Source organism: Balaenoptera ricei, chromosome 21 (genome assembly GCF_028023285.1).
Source record: "Balaenoptera ricei isolate mBalRic1 chromosome 21, mBalRic1.hap2, whole genome shotgun sequence".
Lineage (NCBI taxonomy): Eukaryota > Metazoa > Chordata > Mammalia > Artiodactyla > Balaenopteridae > Balaenoptera > Balaenoptera ricei.
The window spans coordinates 5,785,896-5,805,330 of record NC_082659.1 but is presented as its reverse complement, the minus strand read 5'-3'; the positions used below and the strand labels follow the sequence as shown (position 1 = coordinate 5,805,330).

Sequence of the window (19,435 nt, the reverse complement as noted above, 5' to 3'; positions counted from 1 at the left end):
GATAATACCATGTACTATATAATATTGTAAAAGAAAATGAAAAAATGTTCTGAAGAAGAGTGCCATGTTCCATTTGGTAAATTTTTAGGCAATTAATTATGTTTCAAAGGGATTTGCATTGTTACTATGGCAACTTTTGCGAAGCATAGCTATTCTGATCTATTTCTACTGTGATAGCAGAAAACTGCCATTTTTAAATGCACCTTATCAAAATGGATTTAGTTTAGAGTAACATAAGATTTCTCTTTGATTATGTTCACCTTTTAAATGAAGGATTTCTTAATTATTTAAATGAAGGAGATTTGTGGATTTTTCTTTTCATTAATGAGTGGAACAAAAGAGCCAGAATATCTTTATGTAGTTTTACCAGCTTTTTCCCCATTGTTGTTTGAGGGCATATACTACTAAAGACATGCAGCACTGAATTTTTCTTCCTTCCTCCTTACTTCTTCAGGGTGCTATTCTAATCACATCAATCAAAGATATTTTCTCAGCATTTTACTTCTTTTCGATTATCTTTTTAGTTGTAAATCCTCAGCGGTTTAAGCCTCTTGGGTTTTCTTCTTCAGATTTTTTTTTTTTTCCAGCTGTGAAACAAGCTGGTAAACATCTCTGGAGCCACTAAATATCTAACTCTGGAGAATAACCCTCATGGTATGGATCCTAAAGCATTCTTCAGAAGGGAGGTTGAGAATTACTGGGTAGCTCACCATCCTGAATTCCATCTTTAACCATAATGATAGAAATATTTCAGCTTATGAGTTTAATAGCAGTATTTGAAGTTGCGCTGGACACACACACACACACAGACACGCGTGCACGCACTATAATGCCAGCGCCCTTTTTTATATTGTGTGTGTGCATTTTAAATGTAATAACAGTGCATTTCTGATGTTCAAACAGAAGGCTTTTTTTTTCAAGTGTAGTGCATATATTCCTCTATGGGAAAGGAAAGGAATGACAATCTAATTTGGAGGGAGGGGGTGACTGATTTTAAGAAAATGCATTTTGCTAAAATTGTGTCTCTTTTTAGTGATTTTGAGGCAGCCCATGGAGATTATGAGGATTCAAAATCCTTCCCTCCACCATAACCCCAATCTGCCCTTTAATAAACTATGGCCTTTATAAGTGAATTCCTTGTTCTGAGATATATTAAAAGAATAACTATTCTCATATATAGATATAGTCCAACCCTAAAATTACCATATCCTCTTCATGAGTTTAAGCTTTTTTTGGCTCAAGTTTTGATCAGTTCTTATACAGACTTCGATGACAATGAAACATCTTATTCTAACTAATGAAAATTGAAACATGATTATTTAATTTCTTCTAAAATTCCAGCTTATAATTTTTATATGATATATATGTGCATATATACCCTATATAATCAGCATTCAGAATACCAGATTTTTCCATAGTTATATTTTTAATGCTTACTGGAAAAGATAAGTTGGTTTTTGAGCTAAAAATTATAATTTAGAAATGTAGTGTTTGAAAAAAATCACATACAAATATAAGTTTTATCTTTAGATCACTGAAGTGGCCTTTATACTTTGATATAATTAATATTTATGGCATATGTATATATTTCTACACACACAGCACATGTATATGAACTTGATTTTAACTTAGTTTTATAATTTTATTTTTGGCAGTATTGTAACTCTAGCTATATTTAAATTTCATGCTTAGGTCATGTAATCTTGCATATTCAGAGGTGAGCTTTATTGTTATACAAATCTAATGCAAATATACTCTTATAACTTGCTTTTTTACATTTCATACACTTACACTTCAGTGTAATTATAATGTATGTATTGTGTATTTCATATAATATAAGATTGAAACCAAGAATAGAATTTAGGTTAAGAAAATAAAAATAATATCTCTGTAGGGCTGTAGTTGCCAGGCTACTGACACTGTCAGTTGCATGTGAGGTGACACAATGCTCAGACTTTCTTCCTGAATCCTTTGTAAATCTGCATTATTCAGTGAGCTGCAAGGTTTAGTACTTTATCTTTAAAGTGTGTATGTTGTTTCTGGGCCAAAAGGACGATGTTTTCTGAAAGAGCAAATCTTTAGAATAGACATGGAAGTTCTTAGGTGGTTCACATAAAATGAAACATATTCTTAACTAAAGATAAAAGGGTACATAATATTTACCTGAAATATAAAATTACCTGTCACGTACAGTTAAAATATATTTGATTTCCTATACATGTGACATATTTGTAGGATTTATATTTCAAATATAAACATGTATTTTGAAATGGACCTTCGGTTGAACGTTTTCTATTTTTAGTAATGCAGAATCACTAATTGTGTAACCGTTCATGCTGACCACAATGATATCAAAAGCTTCTGGACATTTCTTTTTATCTCCTCGGCAACTGTAGATATCGCTTAATAAAGGCTACATAATATTATATATATATATATTTTATGATACTGTTGAGAAAAATAATATAGAAGTTTCAAATACTAGCAGTTTAAATGCATAATTCAGAATTATAGATGCAATAGTATTCATATGTTTAATGATGCATGATTTTTTAATACCTCATTCAAAATTCTAATTTTTTTAAGAAACTGCCATTTTGTTTTTTCCTGTTTATTATTTTAATGGCTGGTTTAGACAAGTTATTCAACTCTGAATTATGAAGGATTTAAGTTGTTGGACTATAAGACTTACAAAAGCTGCTTAGGAATGTACGAAGGCATACCAAATTGTATGACAATATTGAAATGTTTATATTATCTGAAGTTAGAAACTAAAAAGAAGTAAATCAGGATAAACTGATAAAATAAAAAGTATTGGCATGGATTTAGAAGTAATTTATTTGTTTTCAATAAATAAAGAGTTAGCAGAGGGACTTTTAGTTTCCAATTTGGCATGTAGGAGCTCAGAAGTCTTCACTCTGGCCTAAATCAAAACAAAAAAATGAAAACTGAAAAATCAACAACTTTTCTTAGATTCATAAGAGAAGTGAGGTCACAAGGCAAACCGCTGCCCCAGATTGGAGAGACAGACAGGCAGATACAGAGAATCACAATGCACCAGAGCAGAAACCCACCAGCAGAAACCTCTGTGGAAACCAGAGCCAGAGTGGAAAACCTGAACTGTAATTGATGAATTGCTGGAGGCTCATATATCAAGTCTGAGAGTTAAAAACTCGGGATGGTGGGGGGAGTAATAAGGAGGCCTCCAGGCTTTTCTGAGTCTTACCTCCAGGACCTTTACCAAGTTTTCACAGTAAATATCAGAGAAAGATCCCTTCATACTTCTGGCAAAGGGAGAGGAAAAGGAATTGTTTTGAAATATGTCAGAGACCTCTTCTTAACAAGGCTGCCCGTGAGGAGAAAGTATTTTACCAGAGCCTGATCTGCAGAGATTATATCAGCACCTAACCTATCTGGGGGAAGGGAAATACCCAGTCCCTGCTAACTAGCTATCCTGTCCCACCTAGGGGAGAAAGATCCCTGAGAAAACTGGTGAAATTCCCATTCCACAGGCACAGGCTCATGAGAAGACAGAGACTTAATCATAGGACTGCAGAATGCTTTCTCTTCTCCCACAACTTAACATTACATCACTAAAGGTCTGCTTACCAGTTCCTTTTAGCCAGTAACATCATGTTCTCCTTTCAACAAAAAATCACAAGGCACACTAAAAAACAAAAAATCACAAGGCACACTAAAAAGCAAAAAACACAGTTTAAAGAGATTAAACAAGCATCAGCACCAAAGTCAGATACGGCAGGGATGTTGGAATTTATCCTACCAATAATTTTTTTAAAAAGTATGATTAGTATGCTAAGGGCTTTAATGAAAAAAGTAGACGACATGGAAAAAACAGGTGGATAATTTAGACAGAGAGATGGAAATTCTAAGAAAGAATCAAGAAATACAAGAGATCAGAAATACTGTAACAGAAATGAAGAATGCCTTTAACAGATTCATTAGTAGACTGGACATGACTGAGAAAAGAATCTCTGAGCTTGAGAATATGACAATAGAAACTTCCAAAACTAAAAAGAAAAGAGAAAAAAATGAAAAAATAACAGAACAGAATGTCCAAGAACTGTGGGACAACTACATTTCCATACACATAATGGAAATACCAGAAGAAGAAAGAAAGGGACAGAAGCAATAATTGAAACAATAATGACTTAGAATTTCCTAAAATTAACATCAGACACCAAACCACAGATCCACGAAGTTTGGAGAACACTAAGCAGGATAAATGCCAAAAAAAAAATACACCTAGGAAAATCATATCCAAACTTCAGAAAATCAAAGACAAAGAGAAATCTTAAAAGAAGCCAGAGCAAGGGTCAGAATTATATCCACTTCTCAGAAACCATGCAATCAAGAAGAGAGTGGAATGAAACGTTTAAAGTGTTGAGAGAACTAAAACACCAACCTAGAATTCTGTACCTTGTGAAACTATCCTTCAAAAGTGAAAGAGAAATAAAGACTTTCTTAGACAAACAAAAATTGGGGCATTTGTTGCCAGTAGACCTGCCTTGCAAGAAATGTTAAAAAAAAGTTCTTCAGGGAGAAGGAAAATTATATAGGTAGAAATTCAGATCTACATAAACAAAGGAAGAACAGTGGAGAATGACTAAGTGATGGTAAAATAAAACCTTTCATTTTCTTATTCTTAATTGACCTAACAAATAACAGTTTGTTCAAAATGAAAATAGCAACAGTGTCTTTGATTATGTAAGCTTATGTGTGTACACACACACACACACACATACATACATATATATGTGTCAGGTATGCTTATGTGTGAGTGAAATGAATGACATCAATGATACAAGAGATGAGAAAGAGGAATTAGGATTATTTTGTTTTTATAAGGTACTGAGAAGTGGAATAGTATTATTTGAAAGTAGACTTGGATTAGTTGTCAATGTATATTGCAAAATCTAGGACAACAACTTAAAATGTTTTTAAATGAGGTATAATTGATATGCTAAGAAAGGAGAAAAAATTGAGTCATACAAAGTACTCAGTTGAAACCACAAAAGAAAGAGAAAGTGTGGGAGACAAAAGCAGGACCAAAGATCAAGGGCAACAAAATGAAACAGTAAATATATAGTAGATATTAATCCAACTATATCAATAATCACCTTGAATGTTGATGATCTACACGCACCAATTAAAAGACAGAGTTTGTCAAGGTGGATCGAAAAACAAGCCCCAACTATATGTTTTCTGCAAGAAATTCACATTAAATATAAAGGCACATATAGATCAAAAGTAAAGGGTTGGAGAAAATATACCATGCTAACACTAATCAAAAGAAGTAGGCATGTCTGTCTTAATTTCAGATGGAGCATACTTCAGAGCAAGGAAAGTTATCAGGGATAAAGAGGGACATTACATAATAATAAAGGGGTCAATATTCCAAGAAGATATAACAATCCTTAATGTGTATTCACCTAATAACAGAGTATCATAATACATGAGGCAAAGCTGATAGAAGTGCAAGGAGAAATAGATGAACCCACTATTATAGCTGGAGACTTTAATATCCCTTTATAAGAGTTTAACAGATCTAGCAGACAGAAAGTTAGTAGGGACATAGCTGAACTCAAGAGCATCTTCAATCAACTGGATATAATTGACATCTATAGGCTACTTCATCCAACAACAGCAGATTACACATTCATCTCAAGCTCACAAGGAACATTCACAGACTAGACCATATTCTGGACCAAAAAACACACCTTAACAAATTTAAAAGTGTAGAAATAATACAGTGTCTGCTCTGAGACAATGGAACTAAACTAGGTATCAGTAGCAGAAACATAGCTGGAAACCCCCCAAATACTTAGAGATTAAACAACACTTTTCTAAACAACACATGGATCAAAGAAGAACTCTCAAGAGAAATTAAAAATTATTTTGAACTAAATGAAATTGAAAATACAACTTAATGAAGTAAAAGCCCACAAAAGCAGGGCTTGGCGGGAAATTTATAGCATTTAGTTCATTTATTAGAAAAAAAGGAAGATCTAAAATCAGTCATCTAAGCTTCTGCCTTAAGACACTAGAAAAAGAAGAGCAAATTGAATTCAAAGTAAGCAGAATAAAAGAAATAATAAAAATTAGAGCAGAAATTAATGAAATTGAAAATAGAAAATCAATAGAGAAAACAAAACTAAAAGCTGCTTCTTTGAAAAGATCAATAAAGTTTATAAGCCTTTAGCCAGGCTACTTAAGAAGAAAAAAGAGAAGAAATATATTACTAATATTAGTAGTGAAAGAAGAGGTATCACTACAGATCCTATGGACATTTAAAGGATAATAAAAGAATACTATCAATAATTCTATGCCCACAAATTTGATAACCTAGATGAGACAGACCTATTTTTTGAAGACAAAGTTTGCCGAAACTCACACAAGAATGAGTAGACAATCTGTGTAGACCTGTATCTAGACCTGAATAGACCTATGTATCAACAGATGCTGAAAATCATTTGACAAAATCCAATACTCCTTCATGATGAAAACTCTCAGCAACCTAAGAATAGAGGGTAACTTCCTCAGCTTGATAAAGAACATATTTATTCCTCATCTTGATAAAGAACAAAAACCCTATAACTAACATCATACTTAATGATGAGAAACTTGAAGTTCTCCTGCTAAGATCAGGAACAAGGCAGGGATGTCTGCTCTCACCACTGCTTTTCAACACTGTACTGAAGTCCTAAGTAATGTAACTAGAGAAGAAAAGGAAATAAAAGGTATACAGATTGGCATGGAAGAAATCAAACTGTCTTTGTTCACAGATGACTTTAGTGTCTGCGTAGAAAAAACCTCCTGGTACCAATATAGTGATTTTAGCAAGATTTTAGAATACAAGATTAATATACAAAAGTCAATCACTTTCCTGTGTACCAGCAATGAACAAGTGAAATTTGAAATTTAAAACACATTACCATTTACAATAGGACCCCAAAAATGAAATACTGAGGTTTAAATCTAACAAAATATGTACAAGATCAATATGAGAAAAACAATGAAACTCAGACAACAGATATCAAAGAACTAAGTAAATGGAGAGATATTCCATGTTCAGGGATAGAAAGAATCAATAGTGTCAAGATGTCAGTTATTGCTAACTTGATCTGTAGATGTGATAAAATCCCAACCAGAATCTCAGGAAGTTATTTGTTGGATATTGACAAACTGATTCTAAAGTTTATATGGAAAGGCAGAAGACCCAAAACAGCTAACACAGTGTTGAACGAGAGCAACAAAGTCAGTGGACTGACACTGCCCAACTTCAAGGCTTACTATAAAGCTACAGTAATAAGACAGTGTAGTATGGATAAAAGAATAGACAAATAGATCAGTGTAACAGAATAGAGAGCCCATAAATACACCCACATAAATATAATCAACGGATCTTCCACAAAGGATCAAAGGCAATACAATGGAGAAAAGATAGTCTTTTCAACAAATGGTGCTAGAACAACTGGACATCCACATGCAAAAAAATTAATCTAGACTAGACCTTACATCTTTCTTAAATGGATTTTAGACCCTAAAGGTAAAACACAAAACTATTAAACTCCTAGAAGATAACATAAGAGAAACCTAGATGACCTTGTGTATGGCCATGAATTTTTAGATTCAACACCAAAGGCATGATCCATGAAATAAATAATTGAATGCTAAACTTTATTAAATTAAAAAATTCTCCTCTGTGAAAGACAGTGTCAAGAGAAAAAGAAGACAAGCCACAGACTCAGAGAAAATATTTGCCAAAGACCATCTAATAACTGTTACACAGAATGTGTGGAGAACTCTTAAAATTCAACAAGATGAACACCCCAATTTAAAAAAAAACCAAGAACCTACTGTATAGCACAGGGAACTATAGTCAATATCCTGTAATAGCCTAAAATGGAAAAGAATCTGAAAAACAATATATATATATATATGAATCACTTTTCTGTACATCTGAAACTAACACAACATTGTAAATCATCTATACTTCAATAAAAATCGAAGGGAAAAAGACTTGAAAAGACACCTCACTGAAGAAGATGACATGTAAGCTATGGGAAGATGTCCAACATCAAAAGTTATTAGGGAATTGCAAATTAAAACAACAGTGAGCTACTACTACGTGCCTATTAGAATGGCCCATCTAAAACACTGACAACACCAAAGGATGGTGAGGAGGTACGGCAGCAGGAACTCTCATTCATTGCTGGTGGGAATGCAAAATGGGGCAGACACTTCGGAAGAGAGTTTGATAGTTTGTTACAAAGTAAGCATACCCTTACCAGAATCCAGCCATCTCTTCCTTTTCCACTCCTTCTTATTTACCTGAATGAATTGAAAAGTTATGTCCAGACAAAAACCTGCATACAGATGTTTATAGTGGCTTTATTCATAATTGCCCAAACTTGCAAACAACCACATGTCCTTCAATAGGTGAATGGGTAAATAAACCACGGTACATCAAAACAATGGACTGTTATTCAGTGCTAAGAAGAAATGAGCTATCAAGCCATGAAAAGACATTGAATACATATTACTGAAAAGACATTGAATACATATTACTAAGTGTAAGAAACCGATCTGGAAAAATCACCATACTGTATGATTTCCAGCTATATTCTGGAAAAGGCAAAACTATGGAGACAGTAAAAAGATCAGTGGTTACCTGCAGTAGGAGGGACAGAGGGATTACCAGGTAGAGCACAGAGGATTTTCAGGGCAGTGAAACTACTTTGTATGATACTACAATGGTGATGCATGTCGTTATGCGTTTGTCAAAACCCGTAGAATGTACAACACCAAGAGCGAACCCTAATGTAAACTATGGACTTTGGGTGGTAATGATGTGTCAGGGTAGGTTCATCATTATAACAAATGTACCATCTGGTAGGGATGTTGATAATGGCGGAGCTTGTGCGTGTTGGGGAACTGGGGGGTGAATGAAAATCTCTGTAATTTCTACTCAGTTTTGCTGTAAACCTAAAACTGCTCTAAAAATAAAGTTTATTAATTTTTTAAAAAGTAAAAAAGAGTTAGAAGAAAGTGAAAATTAAATGACTCCATTTTGTCTGTGTATTTAAATATCTTTCCCTTATGTTTCTTTTCCAAATATAAACTCAAAGTTTGTTTACACACAAACATTAATAGTAATCATACATACCAAGGATAAACTATAACAGCCTATTTAATTCACATGTGGTTGAAATAATGTATATTTTCAGTGAAAAGTAATATTGTCATAACATTACTAATTGAAAAAAAGTGTATTTTAAAAATTTATGCAGAATGCTAGGTGTCATTAGAGGAGGAAGAAAGCAGATATTTGTAGCAGTTTCTTATACTTGTAAGCACCGAAAGGTTGGTAGCACCGCTTTTTTATCATGCCAGTTTTCACTGCAAATTATTTCCTTTTTTTGGGAAATATATCACTAGTTCCACCCAGATAAAGGAATTTAATGGGCTGAAGATAGAAATTGGAGAAGAAAGAGAAGAGGAAAAAAGAAGAGATCTTTTCAGGAAGTGGAAATATGAACTAGAAAAGATATAAAGAAGAAAGTAGCTTTATAAATAAATGAGAGATAACGTAACTGACTCTGGGCTCGTTTACTCTAAAATCCTCTGCCCTGCCACATAAACGATTTATATTCTGTAATTTCCAGCTTCCTTCTGTCCTCTCTTCACAATGAATACTACTGTTAACCCAGCTTGTATTCCTGCCTTGTGTACCTCAAATACTTTTTGTGAGGACGTAGAGTCAATGTGAAGACTGTGAAGTTCTGAGACAGAGGTCACAATCCTCCCAATATTGTGTTGGCTCACAGTGTTTTACACTTGAATTTGCTGCCTTGAAGGAATTGCCAGTGTATAAAAATTGGTACGTTTACATAAAAATCTGGATATTTCCATTTCTTTGGGAAGTTCCAGAAATCTGGCAACATGGGATGACCTTCTCCAGTGGTACTAGACCCTTTAGGTAGGATGTGCACTTTCTATTTCACTCTGGTCCCTGTCACTCCTGGTAGGATTACCAACCCTTGGTCAAATGTCAGTTGTCATTTGTTTTATAATCTCTTGCTTCCTTAATTGAAATGACCTGCCTTGATGTCTGTTGACATTTGGAGATTTCAACTCCTGTCCTTTGAAAGTATACACTGAGATTAACAGTGCTAGTAGAAAATGTTTTCAGGGCATAAAGATAAGGATTGAGGAAAACAGATGTAAAACAAAGAAGAGGAAGTTTATTGAATAATGGAATTGACTGATATGCCTCTGAATTTGTTTTTCAAGGCAAACATGTCCCAGGTAAGACAAGTGGGACTGCTGGCTGCTGGATGTCAGCCATGGAACAAAGATGTGTGCGTTGCCAATGGAGACAGGTTTGCGTACTGTGCTACCCTGGCCATCTATATTTATCAGGTAAAAGAATGCTGATTCTTTCCAAGTTTTCCTTTTATCAGGTAAAATTACTATTTAATTAATATTGAAAAGCTTAATGCTGTAACTTTATTGATATTGGTATTTTATTGTATATCTTGTTACTATTTATACTATGTTAGTTTTACAAGTCAAGCTTTTAGAAAATGCTCATATCATAATATTAAATTATTAGCAAATTCTTAATTGATTTAGTAATCCTATTTTGATGCTATTCATCAAAAAGAATTTCTTCAGGAATTAAAGGTCCTGTTTTATGAACGGTGAACAAGTAGTTCTTAATTCTTTTAAACTATATTCCCATATAAATAAATGGAACTCATTTGTCCATTTATTTCAAACCTTTCTCAGTAACATGTGATACGAGAAATTTGTCTTATCAGTTGAAGAAGTGAGTAGTCCTTTAGAGAGCATTCTATTAAAAATAGTGCAGTTGTAACATATTTTGAGGTAGTCTTGGGATAAACACCTTTATCACTACCTTTTTTCATGTGCTGGCTCCATCCAGACATCTCTTATCAGTTCCCCATCTACGCAGCCAACGGCCTTCTGGATTTTTTCATATAGAGGTGCCATAAGCATCATAAATCCAAGTCCAGTTTTTCTTCTTAAACCTGGAGCCAGTATTTCAGTGTCACCCGCTAACCATTAGTCTAAACCACAGATGTGAGAGTTATCACTGACTCCCTCTTCTACGCACGTCCTACACCCTAGGTAACCAGGACTGGTTCTGGTATTTTCTACCTTTTACTCCCTTCTTCATATCCTTCTCACCTAAACTATTATAATAGTTTCTTAATATTCTCTTTGCCTCTATCTTGACTCCCTCTAATTGATCCTTCAGTGTAATCAATCATCTATAACGCAAATCTAAAATTTTCAATCTTCAGTTGCTCATTCCTTAATATTAACATCCAACCTCATCGTATGACATCCTTTCATGATCTTCCTGTCTCCGTCTCCCTGTCACCTTGTGCTCCAGACACACCGAGATCATTGCCTTTTCCAAAACTACTCAGACTCTTTTGTATCTTGCCTGTGCTTGCACTAATTTTTCAGTTTGCCCACATTGCCTGTCCAGAGATGTTTTCTCATCTTTCAAATGTCAGCTCAGATGTATAAGCTCTTTTCTACATTCTGCTTTTTCCTCTTTCTTAGTGAAGGACCTTATGGAATGGATTGCATCTCTATATGCTTCCATTGACCAGAATGAGTCTTTCTCATCTTTGAATTCTCAAGTTACTGCACACTCTCTGGCACTTAGTAACCACTTATTAAATGTTTCTTGAATTTTTTTTCATCTTGAAATACCAACTCATTTCAGTTAAGAGTAAAAAAAAAAATATTGCTTTATTCTGGAGTAAAAATTCCTTTTAATTGCTAATAATGTTGTAGTTTATTGAAAATTTAAGAAATAATAGCATTAATCTATAAACCAATTAATTTTCCACAATGCTAAGATTTTATGTAGTCCATTTCTCAAGATTGAGGAAATATCTAGCAATCAAAATGCAATTTCAATATAACTCACTTTTTTTTTTCACTTCCCGTTCCCCAGAAGACAGGAGCAAGCCTTCTAAATGCCCCTTTTGTTTTGCCATCTACCTCTTTTCCACCCTATGCATGTTGTTGCTAAGCTTCCTTTAAGAAATTTTTCCCTTAATCTTTGGCCCCTATTGTCTTGTCTTTTATTTCCTCCTGAAGAAGAAGAATTTATCAGGCAGGGAAAACTATTCCTCTAAGGAGTCAGGAAGGTAAGAAAGTGGATGAAGGCAAAACTTAACTTTTTTTATGTTTGCATATATCTTGTTTAATGATGACATTTTATGACTTGAATATTTAGGAAGATTAAGCTAAAAGTATTAATCTAAAAAACCTATGAAGAAAGTTTGTGTGTCATTAAAGATTAAAACAAACTAAAAATTACCCTGATTTAGAAGTTAATACAAATAAACTTAGGTGACAGTTAATTACAGAGTTCACTGAAAAGATGTGTTTCAAAATATGCATTGAAAATTACATGATTAAATAGTGACATTGACACTAATTAAACTTATATTAATAAGTATTATTTTAAATGTGAACATCTAAATTAAAGTACTTTGAAAATTTTGCTGTATAAAATATTATGATTCTTTTTAGAGGGAATATTTATTAAATAACACCGAGTGTCAAAGCACAAAATCTGAGTCCATCACACTCTGTATGATGACACTGATGTAATTTCAGATTTTTTGAACTATTATATGATACGTGTACATGCCACTTACATTTTTCTTTAACCATTGAATTGTAATGCTAATATAATTCTAATATAATAATAATTGTTAAATCTAATATACTAACTAGTCTAAAAGTAGAGTGATTTATGATCCAACTCATTGTAACAGTACAGTCTTATAATACTGAATTGAAAATATAATAAGAATGTATTACTGAATTAATCCCTACAAATAGTTCAGTATTCTATATTGTGCTTAAGATCCTATATGGATAATTTGTAAAGTCAGAGAAGATCACTGATATGCAAACTGGCTTCTTCATACATTCCTTGTATTCATAGACTCTTTCACTGAATGTCTAACTTATATAGCAGTTGTTTTCTATTAGATTCATTAGACACATTCACAATATCTACCATAGGTAACCTAAATCCCTGAATACTTTAAAACTTACAAACCTATTCATCCCTAAATGTACAGAAAATGCATTTATATCTTTAAACAGCCCAACTTAAAGTCACTATAGTTGTAACACTAATCAGATGAAAGCTCCATTGGTACTGAGTCATCTTTAATAATATTTTCTTCCAAAGTTGTTCAGGAATAGATGAAGTTCAAGTAGTAAAAAATATAGAAGTTATATAAGGTTAAAGCCTTAGGAAATAATTAGATCATTAGTCAAATTTTTATATATGAGATATTTGCTACAGCATTATTTGCGATAGCAAAAGTTAAAAGTCGTTTAAATGTTAAACCATAGCACAACAGCTCGTTCTTTCAACAATATTAACAGAATCTCTTCTATTGGCCAAGCATTACTAGGCACTAGGAATGCAACTAGAACAAACCAGGCAAATTCTTCTCATGGAATTCACATTCTTAGGAAGGACGGGGGCAGGGAGAGATAATACATAAATGAGTAAACTAATGAATAAATAAAAGTTTTAGGAAGAAATGTGTTCTATAAAAATGTAAAACAGATAATAAGATAGTCATTGACACCAAAAGCAAAGGCAACAAAAGCAAAAATAAACAAGAAGGAGTACATCAGACTAAAAACTTTCTGCACAGCAAAGGAAACCGTCAACAAAATGAGAAGGCATTCTACTGAGTGGGAGAAAATATTTGCAAATCATATATACGATAAGGGATTAATATCCAAAATGTATGAAGAACCCATACAACTCAATAGAAAAAAAACAAATGTTCAGAGGACCTGAATAGACAGTTTTCCAAAGAAGGCATACAGATGGCCAACAGGTACATGAAAAAGTACTCAATCAACTTCACTCCATCATTAGGGGAAAGCAAATCAAAACCACAATGAGATATCACCTCACACCTGTTAGAATGGCTGTTATATAAAAGACAAGCAATAACAAGCGTTGGTGAGGATGTGGAGAAAAAGGAACCCTTGTGCGCTGTTGGTGGGAATGTAGATTGGTGCAGCTACTATGGAAAACAGTATGAAAATTTCCCCCCAAATTAAAAATAGAACTACCATATGATGCAGCAATTCCACTTCTGGGTACTTATCCGAAGGAAACCAAAACAATAACTTGAAAAGATACATGCACCTCCATGTTCATGACAGCATTATTTACAATAGCCAAGACATGGAAGCAACCTAAATGTTCATCAATGATGAATGAATAGAGAAGATGTGGTATGCGTGTACACACACACACACACACACACACACACACACACACAGGGATATTATTCAGCCATAAAGAAAGAAGGAAGTTTTGCCATTTGCGACAACATGGAGGGACCTTGAGGGAATTATACTAACTGAAATAAGTCAGATAGAGAAAAACAAATACCAAATGATCTCACTTATGTGGAATCTGAAACACAAAACAAAACACCAAGCTCACAGATACAGAGAACAGATTGGTGGCTGCCAGAGGTGGGGAGTGAGGGAGGGCAGAATTGGTGAAGGTGGTCAAAATGTACAAATTTCCAGCTATAAAACAAATATATCATAGGGATGTAAGGTACAGAATGGTGAGTATAATTAACAACACTGTATTGTATATTTTAAAGTTGCTAAGAAAGTTGATTTTAAAAGTATCACAAAAAAAATTTGTAACCATGTGTGGTAATGGGTGTTAACTAGACTTATTGTGGTGATTATTTTGCAATATGTATAAATATTGAATTATTATGTTGTACACATGAAACTAATAGAATGTTACATGTCAATTATACCTCAGTTTTAAAAAAAGATAGTGAAAGTCATGAGACAGGTTCTGGGGAGGGATATGAATTTATTTAGCTACCGTGGTCAGAAAACACCTCTCTAAAGTGGAGTTTTTGAACTGAGACCCAAACAGGAGAATGAAAAACCATGAGCAAATCAGTGAGGAGAGCATTCGAGGCCAAGGGAACAGCAAGCATAAGCCCTAAAGCAGAAATGATTTTGCTGTATTAGAGGAACAAGAATGTCGGAGTGAACAGGGAAGAGCCTGAAACCAAACGAGACTGGCCCGAAAGCAGAGGTTCATGATGCTGGGTGTTGAAGGCTGTGTTAGCAGTTAGGATTTTACTGCAAGTATACAGTTAAAGAAAGCTTGGTGTAGTTAATAGTTAATATGTTAATGATTTGAAAAACTCTTATATAACGCTGTGAAAGGTTTGTTATGTGTTAAAGGGAAAAGCCAGGTTCAACAAAATGACATATACAGTATATACATCCCAAACATGTTAAAAATGATAGAAAGATGAATTGATCCACTAATTAATGGCACATTAACAAAGGAAATAGGAAAACTAGGCTATTCCTTTTGTCCACTTACGTATAAAAACACAACATAATGCCCCTTCCAAAAAGCAATAACATAAAACAGGTCCAAATGATACCATTACTCTGCAAACTTTGGACATCTTAATAATGTAGTAATGAGCAACTGGCTTATTTAACCTACATATTTTTGACTCAAATATAAGTTAAAAATTTGCAGAAAAAATATTTTAAGAACAAGGTGTTTTTCCCTCATAAATAGAGAGAGCTATGGAAAATAAATCTCTGAATTATTATGCATATTCAAATGTACAACATTTATTGTTACTTCTTTTTAAAATTGGTATGTTTAATTTCAATTCTCTCTTATTTTTTTTTAAAATGATTTCTTTCAGCTAATTGAATACATTTGAATTCACTTGAAAGTAGACCAAGGCTTGAATTATGTTCATATCTTGTTATTAGGTGTACTAATTTTCATGTATGTAGCTTTTAAAAAATAATGTGATTATTAATGGAAAGTGTATTACATAGAAAGAAGCACTGACATGTTTTATTTATATATTTTTTAGTTGGATCACCGTTATAATGAATTCAAACTTCACGCAATTATGTCTGAACATAAAAAAACAATCACAGCTATCTCTTGGTGTCCACATAACCCTGATCTGTTTGCAAGTGGCAGTACCGATAATTTAGTGATCATTTGGAATGTTGCAGAACAAAAAGTCATTGCTAAACTCGACAATACAAAAGGTATACCTATAACTGGGATTTATTTTATTGAATGAAACATTTTTATTTCAATAAGCAAACTATTTTATTTCAATTAGCTCAAGTTTTAAAGTAGTGTTTTTCAAGCTTTCTAATGGTAATCTATATAAGAAACACATTTCACATCATGACTCATTATTGTGTATGTGCATGTGTACAAAACTGAAACAAAATTTCATGAAATTATCAGACTTAGTACACTGATCAATTAAAAAACAGTCAACACCAAATAACTTTATTAATGTTTAAATATATTAAAAATTCCAAAATAAATATAAAAATAATAATTAGATACAATTTTCTCAATGAGACAATTGGCCTTGCTTGAAACATACAAAGACAATATTATGCGTGTAGCCACTGCTCTGCTGAGTTGACTTCTTTCCCATATTTTTAGGTCAAAGTGGAAAGTTCTAGTTTATGCAAATAGATCTTTGTGAATGGCATAATATCATTACTTTCTTTCTACCTAGCATCTTACCCCATAATGATGATGAAGTTAAATAATCATTTTTCTGTGTTAAATGTCATAATAATTCAGTACTCTTTTTGAGCACTGAGTGTAGCTCAATTACCGATTATGGTTTTGAAAACTACTGCTGGATATACTTCCCATATTCAGCCTTTTCTCTAAAAAATACTGGTTGTAACTTTAAGATAGTAAACTGAGATGTGACAGTGTCACAAACTTTACTTTTTACAGAGTTTCTTTATAATATTCTTTTCAGTGTGTAACAACAATATTGAGAAGTCATAGGCAATTGTATTTAAATCTTGCTTCCAATATAACAATAATGATGCCTTTTGGAACCTTTGGATATGTTCGACATAGATTGAGTACGGCTTTTCCCTTGTCTTTTCAAATTTAGGTCGTTAGGAATGCTGAAAACACCAGAAAAATACACGAATTTTGTTGTGTAACTTTCGTCCTAAAAAATATTTACCAGATATTTTCAGCTAGGAAAATGAGCATCTCCTTCCCAAGTTCATATACGCTGCTTATTATTTTCACTTGCAGCGACCATTGAATTTCAGTATTAGACAGTGAGCAGTTTGCTTCAATCTCTGGGCAAAATCTTTTTAAAAGTCAACTATTCAGTGAGCTTCCATTAATGTAACAGTTTTCCTTAAGGTTTTCAATACTCCAATGAGAAAAAGCCAAATTAGGTCTGGTACAAAGCTTTGTGGTGTATAAACAGTGATTAATAGCCTCAATCAGGATTTCATGTTTTTCTGGTCATAGCTATTTCTCCACCAATCACAGATCCTACGGTTTTTCCAGTATTGTTTATATTGATCAACAGTGCACTTTCCCAGTACTTTAAATACAGCTTTGTGTGAGATTAATTTTAAATAACACAATAAATACTCCTTGAAATTCTTTCCATATTTTATGTGACATAAACTAAAAATGTTATACAATGCCATTGTGCTTATAAAGTTGTCACACAAAATCTATACTAGACTATAACTGCATAATAACATTTTCTAAATGTTCTACAGAAGGACAGATTAGACAGCCTATTATGGTATCATTACCTAGTTTGTCCACTGATTTGTCATCAAACACCATATGCATCACACCCATTCATGGTGGAAGAGATTTTTGTTCATCAGCTGTGTGCACCATAGCTTCCTTTGCCACTGAATATACAATTAAATAAGACTTTTTCATTAACATTTGTAGAATGATTAAATTGTAACAATTTTGATCAATTTTATATAATGTTCCTTTTTCTGAAAAATTTCAAAGAGTAAATTCCTCATGTTGTTTTCAAAGATCTTAATTTGAAGATTGAAAGTTTTGATATTTTATTTGCAAAAAATTATGAATATTTTTGGTCATTTTTATTTAAAGTAATCCCCTTTGAAATGGCTTAGACTCCTTTTTTTCTTTTCAGAATCCAGTTTAAGCAAAGTAGAAGCTGGCACTGTCAACTTAAAAAAAAAATATATTAGAGCTTCCACATCCGGCTGTTGAACTTGAACATGCCTCTGTACTCTTTTTACTTCATCATTCTTTTTTCTTAATATTAAAAAAATCACTTAAAAGAAAATGAGTATTACTTTGTTTAAATGTAAAAGGTTAAAAAATTGTCACCAACCTGAAAAATGTCACACTTAATAATACACTTTCAGAAAAAACAAAACAAAACTGTTAACAGTGGAGAATAATACTACCTGCCTGTCTCAGAATATTGTTGGGAGAATTAAATGAGTGGATATTGTAGAGCTCTTAGAAGTGCTTGCGTGTGACAAGCCAGTGTAGCAGTGTTTTCTATTATAACTACATGACGTCGTTTCTGGTCCTTTCTCTTCCTTGCTGTGCTTCTCAAAACACACATTCCGAGAGCCATCATTCCAGTGGCTTCCTTCAAGTGGGCTGTGGTGGTTTGACCCATACAGCATGTCTTATCCCTTATTGGGGAAATTCTACTTCTGTTAATGTATCCGAAAACCAAACAGCTTTTTTTTTTTTTTAATTTTTTTTAATAGCTACTTTTATTTTTATTTATTTATTTATTTTTTGGCTGTGCTGGGTCTTCGGTTCGTGCGAGGGCTTCCTCTAGTTGCGGCAAGTGGGGGCCACTCTTCATCGCGGTGCGGGGACCGCTCTTCATCGCGGTGCGCGGGCCTTTCACTATCGCGGCCTCTCTTGTTGCGGAGCACAGGCTCCAGACGCGCAGGCTCAGTAATTGTGGCTCACGGGCCCAGCTGCTCCGCGGCATGTGGGATCTTCCCAGACCAGGGCTCGAACCCGTGTCCCCTGCATTAGCAGGCAGATTCTCAACCACTGCGCCACCAGGGAAGCCCCCAAACAGCTTTTTTATTGGCCTTATTTATGTACTCATTCATTCATTCAGTGAGTATTTATGGAGTTCCCATTGTATGTCAGGCCCTGAAGCAGTTTCTTTTTTCTCTCTGTTATTTTTTTTTAACATCTTTATTGGAGTGTAATTGCTTTACAGTGGTGTGTTGGTTTCTGCTTTATAACCAAGTGAATCAGCTTTAGCTTCTGCCTCTTGGCACGTTGTAGGCTGCTGACACAAATTGAATTTACGGTCAGTGAACAACTTTAAACTCTGTGTCTTTGTTCATAGCATTTCCTCTTCCTGGGAAACACTTCTTGACCCATGTATTGAAACTCTGCTGTTCCTTCAAGGTGTAATTCAAATCCAGTTTCTTTCCAGGGCAGTAGCCCAAACAGTCACAAACCTTTCTACACATAAAA

General features: G+C 33.7%; 1 protein-coding gene across 5 annotated transcripts in view; it reads left to right on the top strand.

Moving 5' to 3' along the window:
- The window catches only part of WDR17 (WD repeat domain 17), a 95,985-nt gene that overhangs the window by 24,030 nt on the left and 52,520 nt on the right, over nucleotides 1–19,435 (top strand). For 4 of the 5 annotated variants that reach the window (XM_059909717.1, XM_059909715.1, XM_059909716.1 and 1 more), the window contains 2 exons: nucleotides 10,315–10,443; nucleotides 16,002–16,185. In XM_059909717.1, the coding sequence (XP_059765700.1) occupies nucleotides 10,321–10,443; nucleotides 16,002–16,185 (307 nt within the window). In that variant the 5' untranslated portion in view covers nucleotides 10,315–10,320. The remainder of the gene's footprint in view (nucleotides 1–10,314; nucleotides 10,444–16,001; nucleotides 16,186–19,435) is intronic. The other variant, XM_059909718.1, reaches the window with a different exon arrangement.